This window comes from Microchirus variegatus (genome assembly GCF_963457635.1).
Source record: "Microchirus variegatus genome assembly, chromosome: 4".
In the NCBI taxonomy this organism is placed as follows: Eukaryota; Metazoa; Chordata; class Actinopteri; order Pleuronectiformes; family Soleidae; genus Microchirus; species Microchirus variegatus.
In genome coordinates this window covers 30,415,967-30,432,942 of record NC_139805.1, presented here as the reverse complement: position 1 = coordinate 30,432,942, position 16,976 = coordinate 30,415,967, and the positions used below count along the sequence as shown (strand labels likewise).

Sequence of the window (16,976 nt, the reverse complement as noted above, 5' to 3'; positions counted from 1 at the left end):
AGAAGAAAGACTTCTATTGAAATGAGAAGTATTTTAATTTGTTAATCAATAAATCACTAAGTCTGAGCACTCCCTGTGTTGTTATTCTCCTCCACAGACCTGAGTGGATGACACAGAAAGAGTCGCACAGACAAATATTATAGAGATAAATGAGACAAATGTCATGGAGTCCACTTTCAGATTCTTTGCTTACACTTGGCTTTGTGGCCTGGAAAATCAAACACTGACTGTATCTCTTGACTGGCTGAAGTCACACCACTGCAGTTTTTATTCCCAACAACAACATGGTCTCCTCTCACTCTGGTCCCCGCTGAGCACCTTTACGTCTATTTATCTTAGTAATTATTTAGATACCAGAGCATCAAGTGCTGTCAGGTCCACAGTGCTCCCTAATGATGATGCATGAGCAGTCAGTATGACAAACACCACAGCAGGGCCTGTTACAACTCGCTAAGGAGCTTTGCCAGATGCCAGGCTGAAAGACAAATGTCCACAAATGGTCATCAATCAAATGTTCTTTTTATAAAAATCTGCGTCGTTTGTGTCCAGTCCAGTCCAGTCAAGTGATGCTTACAATTGACTCATCGTGGTCAATAAATACAGAAACTCTCTGACACCTAAAACCTTCTACAATGTCACTCTTTTTAGTTTTATAACATAGAAAACAACAGTTTTATAACACAGAAAACCTTTAAGGAATCAGCACTTCTCTGCCTTCCTTTGTTTCAATGTCATTAAAGACAGTGAGGACATGCTAAAGTCTGTCCACTCTCTCTGTCATGCAGAGTTTCTCCTCTGTGTGACATTTCTTATGAACTTTTTTCCTCCTCATCTGAAGATCCCCTTCCTACACTTCATCTCTCTCTTTGCCAGTAGTTTACATCAGAGTATGTGAGAGTGTTTGTGTGTGTGTGTGTTTTCTCTCCCAGCAGTTATGTGTGTTTATTTTCTGCTCACACATGGCTCGGCTTACATGCTTTGTGTTGTGTAACCAAGAGCTTTTAATGATTCATTTACAATTACAAAAGGTCAATTAAGAGATTAGGTGGTGTGTGTTGGGGCATGGGCACTTGAAAAGAGGCGAGGGCTGAAGCAAGAGTGGAAGAATGAAGTTGGATTTGGAATTAAACCCCCTTGCAAGTCTTTGTGTCTCGGTGTTATCGGCCTTGAGGGGAAATGGTCTCCTCTTCATTCAGAGATAATCTGCCTTTTCTCTGGCAACTCTTCTCTTTAAATGGGCTCTTCAAAGCTGGTGTAACAATGGAGCAGCATATCATCACACAGGAGGAGAAGAGATAATATGAAACAATGCAGAGAGGCTGTTTCTCTGGCTGCGACGTGTGCGTCTCTTTAATGAGATAAAGTCGTTTTAGATGAAGTCTGTACATTTGTTTTTGTCTTAAGCCTGGAGATTTAGGACTGGACTTTCCCTGGAGTTTGTCATTCACATGTGAAATTAAAGAGATTATGAAAGTAATTACTTTGGTCAGGATAATAGGAAACCTTCCAATCCTCCCATGTATGGAATTAGATTTTGTCTATATTTTCAAACCACACTTTTCACGAAGCAAATAACATAAAGATTTAATTATTCAAAAATATTGTATTTTATTGTTTGAATATACATTTGTTCTTTGCTATTCTGACCATGGGCGGGCCTTAGGAAGCTGCCTGCTGATTGGCTACTGAGTTTTGGAGTGACCGGAAGTAATCACAGGCTTGGAGTCGCTGCCCTGTCTGGAACTTATAATTGTAAGTATCTAACGTTTACCAGATAAAAACGTTAGATACTTAAAATTGTTGTAAATACTGACACAAATCTAATCCCATATGATCCCATGTGAAGTCACACGTGTAAAATGTGTCTAAAACAAACATGAGGAGAACTGGGCAATTGAAGTCTAGACACGGGTCATTTTTCATAACTTTCAAAAATACACCACTTCAACGTGGAGGTCTCTCTCTCTATCTCTATCTCTCTGTGTGTGTGTGTGTGTGTGTGGGGGGGGGGGGGGTGTGAGAGCTTTCCTAGTAAAACTTCTTTGTCCATTCATGTGTCCAATCCACCATCACAGTTTAACAAAACAAATAAACAAACAAAAACTGATTAGTTATAGGTAATATAAGAAAGAGTGATGTCATTTCATTTGTTGTTAATAAAGAAGAAACTCATATAATCAGCATATGATGGATTATTATTGACTTATACTGATATATACTGACTGTAACTCAGTTGAGGTCAATTTAAATTGATTAAAGCTAGATTAAAGCTAGAGGCTGTCATAGAATTCAATCAAGACAACGTAAAAAATTAAAAAAAAAAAAAAATGTTAAGGAAGAAAAAAGTGGTGTGAATTATGTAAATGAGGTGAAATTCAAAACAAGACTCTGTATTGACCTTATTATGATGAAAAAGATTACCGTCACTAAATGCTGTCACATTTTAAATGTTTTTAAAATGTGACAGCATGAACTGGTTGTTCATGTTTCACTATGCCCATAAATTAGCTTTGTACATGTCCAAAAATCCAGGAGTGTTTATTTGCTTAGTATTAATTGTAACTTACTCTATGTCCTACTCTGGCTTTTCTCGTCCATGTCACTAAAAAATGGCGTCCTGTTGGGCGTCGATTGGGCTGGGCACATTTTCTACGCATGACACCGAAATAAAAATCAATGAATCAACAAAAACATAAATGTGAATACTTCAGATGTTTCCCATGTGAGTGTGTGTGTGTGTGTGTGTGTGTGGGGGGGGGGGGGGGGGGGGGGGATTTCTGTAGAGTTTCTGTACACAAACATTATTATTTTTCCATTTTATTTATTTACCATCATATTTTCCTGCTCATGGAGAAGGGAAGAAGAGCAGTTCAGAGGAAGTAGCCTCTGAACTGTTAATCCCACAAGTGAGACAAGTTCCATCAAGTTGTTCTGTTGAACTGGGATTAAAAAAAAAAACATAAAACTGTGAGTGCAGTCAGTTTCCTATAGACCAGTCATCACCAGAGACATGGGCTGGGACCCACAGATGACTCACCACATCAATTTACAGAAAACGTTCCCAGCACTTTTAAGATTTATGTTTATGTTTTCAACATACATGAAATGGAGTCGGGATTCAGTTATGAAACGCTGTAGACTGTCTACCAGGAAAAATACATGTTAGTCGTTGTAAATCATGTAAAGTCTAATCAGATTATTTGTAGTCATCACATCATAGTTTGCATGTGGACATGTTGCATTTACCTCACACTACAGACTCACTTCGTGGGAATGTGCCGACACATGAAATGATAAGTTTCACAATAACTGATTCTGAATCACCGCTGTCTCATGTATGTTTGTCAAGAATCCCTGAAGAGTGTCTTTCAAAATGAAAGCATTGAAACTTGACCATCGACCATTGACAAGATTATTAACATTTGACTTTGTTGCATGTGATGAGCAATCAAATTAGGTGTAGGAAAGTATGGACGTTGGAGCTGATTCTAACTGATTAAAAGCAAAAATGGAAAGCCAGTTTATGGGGTGTTATAAAAAAGAAAAGGTGTATTGTATGTATGATGATGAATGGGAAGGACAGACCCCGTGATTTAACAACCTGTCCCATAAACACTCCCTCCCCCACGCTCTGCAGACAAAGCTTAACTCTGTGACCATGGAGAAAAAACAACACTAAAATAAGTGAACTTTTATCTCAGATCGATCACTGAGTGACAGTTAAGACAAGTTAATGCTCATCTGACCACTGTGTACATGTGGACAGTGTTTAGAGTAGTTTAAAAGTTTTAGTTGTTTGTTTTAGTAAGACTGTATACATGTATACATATGTGTGTATATACTGTGTGTGTGTGTGTGTGTGTGTGTGTGTGTGTGTGTGTGTGTGTGTGTGTGTGTGTGTGTGTGTGTGTGTGTGTGTGTGTGTGTGTGTGTGTGTGTCTGCCTCCTTTTTTAAGTGTTTGGTGCCACTCTTTTTATGGTGCTATCTCCTGGACAGTAGCTTGGTTTTCACAGCCTTTTCTTTTAAAGGCGCTGCCAATGACAGGAAGGACTCCTCCTCCCTCCAGCGCAGGAAGGCAGGAGAGGACAGAGGAGGGAAGAGGGTTATTAGTGAGGGCTGAGTTGGGGGGAGGACGGACACTGGTATTGAACTTAAAACAGCTGATGAAAGGGATTGTCACTCACATCTCCCCCATCTCCTCCCTGCTGTCATGGTAATTATTCACTCAGCATATTTGACTTTGGAAATCTCCCCCCCCCCCCGCTCTTTATCTGTGCATGAATTACAGCTAAATACACAAACTTTAATTTGATTTATTTATTTATTTTATTTAACCTCTGTTTGCACAGATGATCGAGTTGAAACCTTTTCTAAAGAGACCTTGTTAAGCACGACTCAGCCATGGTGTATGCTGGAATAATTGCTTTTAGCCTCATAAAACATGACTCAGCCAATATAATGAGTCTATGACAACTTAAGTATGTGTTTTTTTATAACTGCTAATCACAGCCTTTTTCGACTGAAACCAGAGTTGTGTTTCACTCACTCCCTGCACCAAAGCCCATAGAGAAAACAATTTTCATCACTGCACACAGGATTATTTTTGATCCACTGCTGCCTCCATGAGTAACTTTAAACATGTTATTTTGTGACTTCAGTGTTTGAAATGCTCTGTTCAGATTTACTTAAGTGACACAACCTCAACAGCAGTAGGCCACAAGCTCCTTTGTCCCATGAGCTTAAAACACTGATTTTCTTAATAGGATTTGGTGTGGGAGAGTGAGCAGATTACAAACTTAAATTTCCAGCTTAAAAAGGGCAGTCAAATGGTGACAAACGCATAGTGTAGACAGTTTTATTAGCCAATCCTTTTGTTAAGCAGCTAAGATCTGTTTTTATTTGAGTCCCTGCTGGTAGCCATGTTTTCATGTGTCGGAGTCTCAGTTCTCAGAGACAGCTCAGTGAAGTCAGAGCTTACATGTTAATACCTGATACAACCACACTTTAAAAAGCCACAACTGTCCCTTTAACATGCTTCCTTAATAATCCGAGTGCAAGTTGACCGTGTCATTTTTTAATTAGGCTTGATCATGAATTATTCCACTGGACCTGTCCAAGTCATGCGTTTTGTAAAAACTAAATCTGTAAAAAAAAAATGTGAAACAGAAATGAAAAAGATGTAACTTTTAACTGAAGTACACTTACAGTAATTGTTTACAGTAATTGCACTTTTTTCATCATTATTTTATCAACTGTGTGTTTGGCTGTTTGTGCGCTGTATGTATGCTCGAGCTGTAAAATGTGAGCAGTCATAAGCTGATGGCAGGTATCGCACGTACCCGTTAATGCAGAATGACAGATCTCTTCTGTCCTGTTGAAACATCAAACGTCAACAGCTGAGTGCTGCTGTCGTCGGTGATGCAGTCGATGACAAATACAGCTGCTTTCCACTTCAAAGAACTAACCTGCTCATTTCCTCTGGTTAAAAAAGAGAGAATGCTATAGCTGTGTTGTCCCAAATCTACAGTATGCAGATGTTAAAACTGTTAAAAGGTTAATATGAGTATTTGGACCATATTTTTGATAATTTTCTTGTAAAACTGAACATGTTCCTTGGTTTCTTCAATCTGAGGACACATTCAGAGCTGAATGAGAAGATTTCTGCTTGTGGAGAGGCGTCTGTTGGCTCTTCAGTGACGTACTGATCTGACAACAAACACAGGGCACGTACACGTGAGAACAAATGTAGGAGAATCCACAATTATGTTTTTATTGTCCCAGGTTTCTATCCACACAGAACCAGTGTTTTATCTGAAAAGGCCACCCTTGTGTTTGGGTTGGTTAATTCGGTCTCTTATTCCCGTGATTGTTAATAATGTAATTTATACTTAAGAACTTTATTTTAAGTTAAAGTTTAAGTTTAAGCTGAATAACAGCACCACACCCAGGCCTGACATATATACTGTAGCATTTATTATTGTTTTGGGAAGTTCTATACAAAATAGAAATATTGTATAGGGAAAATTTTGTTTCTTTGTGGTTAAGACCTCAGAGGAAGAGGGGAAAGGTGAGAAGTAGTAATAAAGAATATTAACATATATTGACTTACGTGACAGAAGCTACTACGTTGTCACGAAGTGCAAATAGAAAACAAAGCTGGCAGAACTAGGAGCTGTTCTATGTACAGTATATATATGATATGGGAAGTATGCGTGAGGTTAGAGTGTATGAAGGTGGCTGATGAAGCTGATTCACACGCGTCACCCCGTGTCTTTTGTGTCTTTCGTGTGCTGATTGATGTTGTGACACACTAAGAGGTGAGCTGTAAGTTAAGAGCAGGGAGGTATTTTTCAGGCTGAGGCTGAGCTCAGTTCAGGGTGATGACAGCTGCTGTCAGGTTTTGGCTCCGCTCCTTTTTTTTCCTCAACGCCAGGTAAAGGCACCTCCCCACCTCCCCTCTCTGTCTCTGTCTTGCTGCAGTCAGTTCTGTCTGTCTTGAGTCACGTCCCTCCTCACCCACTCTCTCCACCCTCAGACGGTGTCAGTCTGCCGCTCTCTTTGGCGCCAGATGCGGCTTCTCGGTTTCAGCAGGAGCTGCTTTTCCACTTGTTCTCTCAGGGAAGCTTTCACATTGTCAGTGTTACTATATAAACAGAAAACAAAGATCAGGTTGCAGCGGTGCCACTCTTTCTGCTCCACCTTCTCTCTCCTCACCTCCACACCTGGGCTCTAATGCCCCCAAACTGACGACATAGTATTTACCCTCTGCTCACCAGGAGGTTTTTTGTTTACATGTAAACCCCTGTTTTGGAAACATGATACTTTCTACACCACTTGGAATATCATTTAGTCTGAGATAAACTCCGGAAAGTTGAGATATTCAGTTCTTCTCTTTAGAGTAGCAGTATAAGATAAAACCATGTTGTTTGAACAGAAATAATACATCTCATTTATTCCTCACATTGTAATCACAACATTCTTCTTCTTTCATAATAATGTATAACTCTTGACCATATGTTGGGTTTTTCTCTGTGGACATGATGTAGAGTAGCGGTCAGTAACTGGAGGCCTGTGTGCCAGAACTTGTGCCCTCCAGCGTTAATATCCGGCCCGACAATTCAGAGCCTTATTCTGAAAAATAAGATGAACTGAATCAAAGATCAGTAAAGTCTGTGGCAAACTCAAGTTACTTTTTTAAACCAATGAATGAATGATGAAGATGTGATGTTTTGGCCCAGTATTTTAACACCCTAGGCCAAATTTACCCCAGATTTAGAGCTTAAAACTGTGTAATGTGTAACTTGTAAATATAAAGAAATGTAAATGTTCACACTATGCTGATTACATCTATCAGCTCCACTCTTTGTCTCTGTGGACGTGATTTCATGATATCGTAAACATTTACAAAAATAATGAGTGTTTTCCATTATTTATATTCTTTATTCACTTGTTCATATAAGTACGTCTGAGTGAATGTTAACATGATTTATAATAAAAAGAATTATAGCTTAGTTGGAGACGTGAACAGATTTGATTAATTATTAATCAATTACAAAATGAATAGCCAAAAGTTTTGATGATCAGTTGTAGTGGGTTTTATTTAAAACAGGCTTTCTGATATTTCAGCTTTTTAATTGTGAATATTAATTGGTTTCTTTGCTCCATACAACACAGAAATCATTAAAAGTGAATAATGTTTGGTTTGTGGCCAAAACAAAACAAGACATTTGAGAACATCATCATTTTTGAGCTTTGGGGAAAAAAAACATTTTCCAAATATTTGGATATATATTTTCAACTAGTGGATTAATCCAGGACATGATCGACAGATTCATTGATAATGAAAATGACAGATTCTTGCACACCACATGTAAACATTGTGACTTTAAAACAAAGTTTTAACCAGCTATTATCTGAGCATAATTTACTGCTGTTACAGACCACAGTGTGAATTTAAGACAGCAACAGAAAAGCAGAGTTACACACATCTCACTCATAAAAAGAATAAATAAATAATGAATAGCTGGTGTGCAGTGATCCCACTTGGTGTGTTCTCTATTTCCTTTACATGCCATGAAACCGTGAGTCATGGGCACTTGTATTGAATAATTACAGACTCACATACGACTGCATCAAAGCCACATATTATTATCATGCTTACATTAACATGGTTTTGTTTCCCGGGGGTTGGTTTTGAAGTCACGTTAGAAATAGAAGGATGTTGTGTTTGAGCACATTAGTACGTGTTAAAGCAGGCTGCTGCCGCTCATTCATGTAGGACTCGCCTTCTTCAGTCAAGGTCAAAGTTAAATGTTAAAGATTTTATTTAACCTTTTTGGTCACTGGGAAGTTTGTGTCCTCTGCCTCACCTCATTCTCTCCCTTTCTTTCTCTTTTCATTTTTCCCCCTCTGTTTTTATTAGATTATTCCTTTGTGCCTTTGCTTCTCTGTTTTTTGAAACCTTACCACTCTTTTTAATGACAAGCTGTGGGTTCAGGTTGGGGTTGCTGGTGAGGGGGGGGGGGCACATTTGGTTCAGTTCTGTGCTATCCATTGAAGGTGACAGGAGGGGCTGTGACTTTGGGTTTTTGACCCCGGATTCTTTATTTTTACTAGGAAGGGATCCAAGGATGGAGCTGTTGATGTGAATAGCTGCCCAAGGTGACTGGATCCCAATAAAGAGACGGTCAGCCTGGCCGGGGGCCTCCTTCCCATCCCCAACACAACGTTTATTGGGCCTGCTTATGAGCCTGGGCAACTATTAAACCCTGTCCAGCCTGCACTGAGGAATTTAGGGCCAGGAAACAAGAGAGTGGGGGTGGGAATGGGCAGAGGGAGGTGAAGTTGGGGTGACTGAAGGTGAAAGTTGAAAGGCATGTTCGAAGGAATCTGGTTGTTCTTTAGTCATCACCTTTAAATCCATACCAGGCGCATTACTGTTACATCTGAGCGAGAGGGAGCGCGCTTTTGAAATCAGCCACACAGAGCGTGTTCTTTCCTGCGTCTGTGTTGCATTGTTTGTTTCCAGTGTTTTTCACTGTGGCAGCACTTAAACGGCTCTGCCAGTAGTTGGCAAATGGTGTTATACAGTCAGCCATTTTCTTTAAAGAGACAGGGAGAAGGAAGAGAAGGAGACAGCCCGGTCTCATAAACATCCCTGCTCTGTTTGTTCACATGGAGCTGGAGGTATATAGGCAGGTCTGGTTGGACAGCCTTTCAAATAAAAATGTGAGCCTGTGTGTGGGTGTGCGTACTCAAACACATGCAGATACAAAAAAATTCAGATGTCAGTCAAAAAGTCAAACAGAGGTATGTCGCTCCCCCACTCACCAGTAAATGGAGAAGCCAATCAAATCTCAGCTGCCAATCAGCATTTTATCAGCAGGGCCATCTGGCCATCAGCTAATTGTGTCTCTTTTAAGGCTGTCAGTCAGCAGTGTGTGCCCCCCCCCCCAAGCCCCCCCAAGCCCCCCCAAGCCCCCCCCTCCCTTTTCTCTTAAAAATGTCTGCCTTTGAGCTTGCCTTCTGGCTCCAAGGGGTGGCCCGCATGGGGTCGGGGGTTGTTTGTTGACCAACTCTCTTATAATCAGTTGCTGTATTCGCTTTGATCATCGTTTCAAAGACTTTTATGTAGAACTCTCACAAACATGATGCTCCGATTCATTCGTGTTTTCTTGTCTCTGCAGCGGTGGAGACCCAGAGCACCAGCTCAGAGGAGATGGTGCCCAGCTCTCCTTCTCCTCCTCCTCCTCCCCGGGTCTACAAACCCTGCTTTGTGTGCCAGGACAAGTCTTCTGGTTATCACTATGGAGTCAGCTCCTGTGAGGGATGCAAGGTAAATACAGCATTTAGGCCACATGAAGGTTTTATAGGACGTGAACTGTTGAACTGATGGTGTCCTCGAAAAAAAAACTAGGCCACAGTGAGAACCTGATGTTGAGCTGCAGCCTGGAGACAGATGTTAGGGCTGTAGAAGGATGTTTGTTGTTATTAAACTGCCCTCTAGTGTTTCCTGATGAATACTGCATGTATTCATAGAGACTGACACACGGTTACTGCATCAAAATTAAATAAAAGTGAGAGTAGTGTGTCAAAACTTGGCCCTCCAGTGTTAATATATGACATTTATTTGATATATATCACAAATTATATTATACCCACAAAAACAACAAAGTCATGCAGAATTCAGAACCTTTTATTGTGAAAAAGTCTAATCTTGTGTGTCAAAGATCAGTTTTAAGTCACAAGTGACACACGTTACTATTTTACATCCCATACATTTGCCTTTTTCTTTCACAAAAATTGATAGTTAAGATAAGTAGAAAGATACAGGTTTTGCTTGATGAAGATATGATGTCTTGGCCTGGTATTTTAACATCCTATGCTAAATTCACCCCTGATTTAGAGCTTAAAACTGTACAATGTGTAACTTTTAAATGTGAACAAATTACAGTCGAACTATTGTCAAACGAGTTCACACAATGCTGATTACGTCGATCAGCTCCGCTCTGTGTTTGTCAGTACAGTAGTGCTTAGATGTTGTGTGGTATGGTGTCATTTCCACGCTGCACACAGGAAGTGATTTGATGTTAAGACAGACCGAACTTAAAGCAGACAACAAAGAGATATCTATACCTCAAACCCCCAATCCTTCATCAGTTTGAAGGAACAATCACAAAGACTAAGCAGAAGCTGAATAATCACATCACCAACAAAAAACAGCATAAATCACCAAATGTTCCACACTGCAGCTTTAAGATGAAATGAACATGTGGATCTTTCATTTATTTCCTGTCTTGAAGCAGTGCAGTAGAATTGTTGTTTTTATCGATTCCAGGGTTTCTTCAGGCGCAGCATCCAGAAGAACATGGTGTACACATGCCACAGAGACAAGAACTGTCAGATCAATAAAGTGACCCGTAACCGCTGCCAGTACTGTCGGCTGCAGAAGTGCTTTGAGGTTGGCATGTCCAAAGAAGGTAAGTGTCTGAGACAGTAGTGAGGGCTCCATGGGGGTGAATAACCCTGAGGCTGTGATTATTTTCCACCATTAAAAGAAACAGTAGAGGTTTTTTGAAAGCGTTGCCCGTGTTTTTTCTCCTGCAGCGGTGCGCAACGACAGGAACAAGAAGAAGAAGGATGTGAAGGAGGAGGTGGTGCTGCCTGAGAACTATGAGTTGACCGGAGAGCTGGAGGAGCTGGTTAATAAAGTCAGCAAAGCTCACAAGGAGACCTTTCCTTCTCTGGGCCAATTAGGAAAATACACCACAGTAAGTTTTTTTTTATAAATCACATCTGTGTGTAAACTCCCACAATCCACTCAAGCATTAGCTCACTGCTTTGCCAGGAGGACAAACATGAAACTGAAATGTCCTTCTATTATCTTTCTTTCTCTCTTGCAGAATTCAAGTGCTGACCACAGAGTGCAGCTGGACTTGGGCTTGTGGGATAAGTTCAGTGAGCTCTCCACTAAGTGCATTATAAAGATTGTGGAGTTTGCCAAGCGGCTACCAGGCTTCACTACGCTCACCATCGCTGACCAGATCACCCTCCTCAAATCTGCATGTCTGGACATCCTGGTACGGACCACACGCTCCCTATTACTGCATTAACTGCTTAACTAGTCAATGTGATAAATAAAATGTGATTCTGACCAATTGTCCTTTGGTCTCTGTCTGGTTTAGATGCTGAGGATATGCACTCGTTACACTCCAGAGCAGGACACAATGACCTTCTCAGATGGTCTGACTCTGAACAGGACACAGATGCATAACGCCGGCTTTGGTCCACTCACAGACCTGTTGTTTGCCTTCGCCGGTCAGCTGCTGCCGTTGGAGATGGACGACACAGAGACGGGGCTGCTCAGTGCAATCTGCCTGATCTGTGCAGGTAAACCTGGGTTTCTGTTTGACAAAAATGTGAGGAACATCTTCCCTGTTGGGCCAAGAAAGTCAGTCCACAACAACAACAGTGCTTAGACAATGACGTGGAATAAAAGGGGTATTTTCCATAAGTAGTTCAAGATTCATATACTACTGGACTAAGTACTTCATAGACTACCTGCATGCATAATATGAAGTACTTTTACTGTGTACTTTTTGAGTAATCCTTTGTCAAAATCCTGACCAGATCACGAACATCATTAATATTGTCCCCTGTAATGATTTTGACAAAATATGACTCAAAAAGTACACAGTAAAATACTTCATATTATTCATGCACATAGTCTAGGAAGTACTTGGTTCAGTAGTGTATAAATCTTGGTATACGGCTGGCATGACTGCAGTTCAGTAAATACAGGGTAAGAATTCCATGTAAGAATAGAAACAGGCAGCAGGGCTCACAGAGCTGACAGTCAGGACTCTTCAAGTATCGAGTATCTCATCAAGTCCCGTCTTCTGAGATCTGTTTTGAGGATAGGACTTGCTTAAATGGATGTGTTCCACATTAAAAAGAGCATTTACATTACATGACATTATTACTCATGTTGTGACTTCCCTGCTCTCTCAGACCGCATGGACCTGGAAGAGCCGGAGAAGGTGGACAAGCTGCAGGAGCCGCTGCTGGAGGCCCTGAAGATCTACACCCGCCGCAGGCGCCCCAACAAGCCTCACATGTTTCCACGCATGCTGATGAAAGTCACAGACCTCCGAGGAATTAGCACCAAAGGTCAGCTGATATTTGACATGTCATTGTGTTGGATCAGGTGTACAGATACTGAAGTATTTGGTCCTAATGAGGGCCTTTCGCGTTTGTATGTTCTGTGTGTGTGTGTGGATTTTCTCCAGTGTCCTCCCACTGTCCAAAAAGGTTAACTGGTATCTCATGGGTATAAATTACCCATGAGTGTGCACATTAGAACATTTTAAATAGTTAACTATACATTTAAAAATTAAATGTTATTATGTTATGCACTGTACTAAGAGATAATTTGTGTCTGCAGTCTTTTAACAGGTCGGAACTAGGGCTGAACAAATACATATAAATAGCTATTACAATTTGAAACAACACAATCAGTAAACGCACTGGCTGCAGTTCTATTTTTGATTGTTCTATGTTCAGACCACTTCGCCCTGTCCACCCCTCGCAATACAATAGGTGTTGTTTTGTTGCGTCGATGTGGCATCTTTTTAAATAACACTGTAAATTCTGAGCTGAACTTGACAGATTATATTACAAATCAAAATCGTAATTACATATTTTCTGCCAAATCGTTTAGTCCATTTCAGAACCACACCAAGACACAACAGAACATACAGCCTTCACATGCAGGACATGTACAACTGTATGTTTGTCAAAACAAATTAACTCATGTGGGCATTAAGTGTCAAAAAAAATTGTTTTTGAATTTATCAGCCTCATCCAATTATTTGCAGCAGATACAAGTAAGTCATAATATTCAAAAGCAATAAAAAGCATAAATAAATCACCTTAAATAGTTCCAAATTATTTATATTATACTTTTTTTTTTTAATCTATATGTATAATGTATATGGGTCAATGACAAATAAAGCTTCTAAAAAGGTATTTTAAAAAGTATTTTCAATATAGATGTAATGCATATTTTTGAGTCCAGAACAATGTTTGAACATGTCTGATATGTTGAGTCACCATTCTAACTGTTTTAACTCATATTTTAACAGTATTTTTAACTTCATGACAAAAAAAATGTCAGGTGGCGCAACCAAATATAAAAAATATATATACTGTATATACATATATATATATTTACATATATAAACATATAGTTAAGTAATGTCGTCAGCAGAGAACAGGCATCACCCTCACTGAAATGAAAATTTAAACGCTAACTTTCAAATCAACCTTTGTGTTGCTGCAGGTGCAGAAAGAGCCATCACACTGAAGATGGAGATTCCAGGGCCGATGCCTCCTCTGATCAGAGAGATGCTGGAGAATCCCGACACCTTCGAGGACAGCAGCGACTCGGGGGACAGCGCTGCCTCCACTGCCCCCGCCGCCTCCACTCCCCCCGCTGTCCCCTCCGCTCCAGCCATCAAGCAGGAGGAGAAAGCCACGGATGAGTCGGCCGTTGAGGAGGAAGAAGACGAGGAGGAGGACGACTACTGGGACGAGGAGAGGGAGCGAGAGGCAGACAGTGACAGGGAGCTGTGGGGGGAGGCGGCGGTGGCGGCGGCCGCAGCAGCTGCAACAGCAGCACTGGCAGCGGTAAAGAAAGGTGTGACTGGGAAAACACAGTGAGAAAGAGAGAGAGAGAGAGAGAGACACGACGGTGCTGCTTCCTCCTCCAGAAAAGTCTGTCCAAAACTTTTGACTGGTACTGTATATATATATAACAATTTATTGGCATACAGCCCATATTTACATATACTGTGCATATTCTGGACTGAGATGAAAAACACGTTCAGTCCAGCATAAGAAACACACAGAGAAAAAAGCACTAAGTATCAGTGGATTGAGGAATTAAAAAAAAAGCACCATTTTAAAATCACTGTGCCAAAAAACAAGACTTTCTAAAAATGTATTTCAAAATGTGTTTTGTCCACACAGAGGAACCAGAGGACAGAAGAAAATGCACTCCTCCGCTAACTATAAGGGCTATGCTGTGTATAAAGTTTGATGGTCAAAGAAAAAAACAACAACATGGTGTCCATTTGCCGCCGATGGCTTCTCAAAATTCCTTTTATTACTATTCAGAGATATGCTTCTTATTTTTTTATTTTATTGTATGGTTTTCCTGTGTACGTACACGTGTCTGTCTTGTTCTTTTGGGACTGTCTTCATGCCTGTTTTCTGTTGAATATTCTCCCCTCAGTCTTGCTTATATTTGACTGGACATATCTGTTGTAAAGCTTGTGTTTGTTTGTATGAGTTTCACAGCAAAAAGAAGCAATAGAATCAGGGAAAAAAAAAGCAATAGGAAAAGCAAGAGCAGGTCATGAGCAGGACTCAAACTCACAATGTGACCAGCGCCCGCTTTGTAACTCGATTCAAACCATCGTGTCGTTGCTTCAGATTGTGTCAAACGATGCAAAACAAATGGTATTTTCATCTCTCACTGAAAACAAAATGATAGTCAAATATTTCAACTCATAGATATACACACAAAAAGAGCTTATAAAAGGGTACAAAATATAAATCAGCACAGTCTCAGGTTGATTAGAAAAGGGCCAAATCTCATCTGTCAACTGAGGTTTGTTTGAAAGAACACAAACGTTGCCATTTTTGACAAAAGTAGAACAGATTTTTAGTTGTTTTTTTTACTATGATGTACTTGTCCTTTGTACAACAACCACAGGTACAGGTAAGCCATACCATCTCCATGTTGTTAGAGTGGGCAAAGACTAATCAGCGTAGCAGAGGAAAAGCTGTTTACGTCTCAGAAAACCTCAGGTGTGTGTGTGTGTGTCTAAGTGTGTGTGTGTGTGTGTGATGTGCAGATGTCATGTTACTGTCATTACTGCCATAAGCATTTATGCAAAAACTCTAATAAGTTGTGTCTTCTAAGTGAAATAGACAGTGGGATATAGCAAAATAAATATTTTCTATGAAATCACTCACCCAAAGATGTTTAGTTTGGACAGAATCACAGACATCACAGTGGAGGACATGAACTGACCTGCCTCCTGGAGCATAGGACAGTCCTTTGTGTTCATGTCTGCTGTAATGAGTGATGCAAAACATGGATTATGTCATAAATGCCTTTTTTTTCCTTCTTTTTCTTTGAGACAAAACAACTTTTTTTATGCAAATGTGTGTGAAATAAGTCAGTATTTGTTGTGGCTCAACGTTGTAGATACAGCGTGAGGAATAAAGGAACTCTTTATTGTAAAGTGATGGGGGGGTGAGAACTGTCCATGTATGTTTGTTCAAATGTGTCCTCAGTAACAGACGTGAAGCCATGAAGGACACGGAAGGTGATTTAAGCATGAAACAATCAGCTCTGACGCACAGTCTGACGTGGAACAGAAAACTGTTTTCAGTGTCGTCGCTCGCCCTGTTTTCTCTTCCTCACACACACACACGTCATCATCATCATCTGCTGATTCCACTCACTGTTATTTAGTATTTAAAACTGTTTATACATCATATAACCATTATATTTTAGTTCAGCTCATTATTGTTAAAAGTCTTCTCCAATTGTCTCAAGCTGGTGCAATAAAGACATTGCTTTGATGACACAGACCTGAGCTCAGTACACAAAAGACCAAAGATTGACTTCATATCACAATCATGATCTCATTTTTACATTTGAAGCTGGAACCATTGTTGTTATCTCTGTGTTTTTATATATACAGTAAGTTGCTGTTGACTTTATATACAGTGTGTACAGGATGTGATTATATTATAACCACAGACACCTCACAAGTTCTGCTTCAGTCGGACTTGTACAAAACAGCTCCAACACACGCGCATGCACGCACACACACACACGGAGAGAAAGAGAGAGGGAGACACAAAGACAAGCCTCATGTTCTTGTTTTCACTTGTTTTTTTTACGTCCAAGTTAATACTTTTTGTTATTTTGTGGCTTATTGTTCCTAAGTGTTATTTGTTTGTTGTCTTGTATTTTTTTATAAAGGCGCTTTTGGTTCTCAAGCCCTTCACTGTTGTCTTTACTGTGTTCATTTACTTACAGTTCCTTTGTCAGAAGAGTCATTGGAACACTGCAAAAACACAGCAAAAATGTATGCATGAAAACTTAAAACTACTTTGTAAATCAGAAAAAAACAAACCAAAAACTAATTGTCTAAAAATGTACGTATTACAAGCAGAGAAACTCTCTCACGTAAGAAATGTCTACTTAAAATGACCTCAGGATGTCTTCTATTTGCACACACGCCACTTTGTGATAGTGAATTTTACTTCACAAACTTTAGATACATCAGTCGTGAACACACAAAGGAGCAGGAGCGGTTAGCATTTAATACAAACAACAGTTTCAGATGGAAATTAAGGCTTAAGGTAAGCTGTCATATCTGATTAACACAACATT

At 40.0% G+C, this 16,976-nt stretch overlaps 1 protein-coding gene across 1 annotated transcript in view; it reads left to right on the top strand.

Moving 5' to 3' along the window:
* The window catches only part of LOC310926198 (retinoic acid receptor gamma-like), a gene marked incomplete at its 3' end in the record, with an annotated part of 22,367 nt that extends 8,146 nt beyond the window's left edge, over positions 1-14,221 (top strand). The window contains exons 2-8 of the mRNA XM_083888297.1: positions 9,688-9,836; positions 10,839-10,980; positions 11,108-11,271; positions 11,404-11,580; positions 11,686-11,890; positions 12,512-12,670; positions 13,842-14,221. Of these exons, the coding sequence (XP_083744423.1) occupies positions 9,688-9,836; positions 10,839-10,980; positions 11,108-11,271; positions 11,404-11,580; positions 11,686-11,890; positions 12,512-12,670; positions 13,842-14,221 (1,376 nt within the window). The remainder of the gene's footprint in view (positions 1-9,687; positions 9,837-10,838; positions 10,981-11,107; positions 11,272-11,403; positions 11,581-11,685; positions 11,891-12,511; positions 12,671-13,841) is intronic.
* Positions 14,222-16,976: the final 2,755 nt, after the last annotated feature.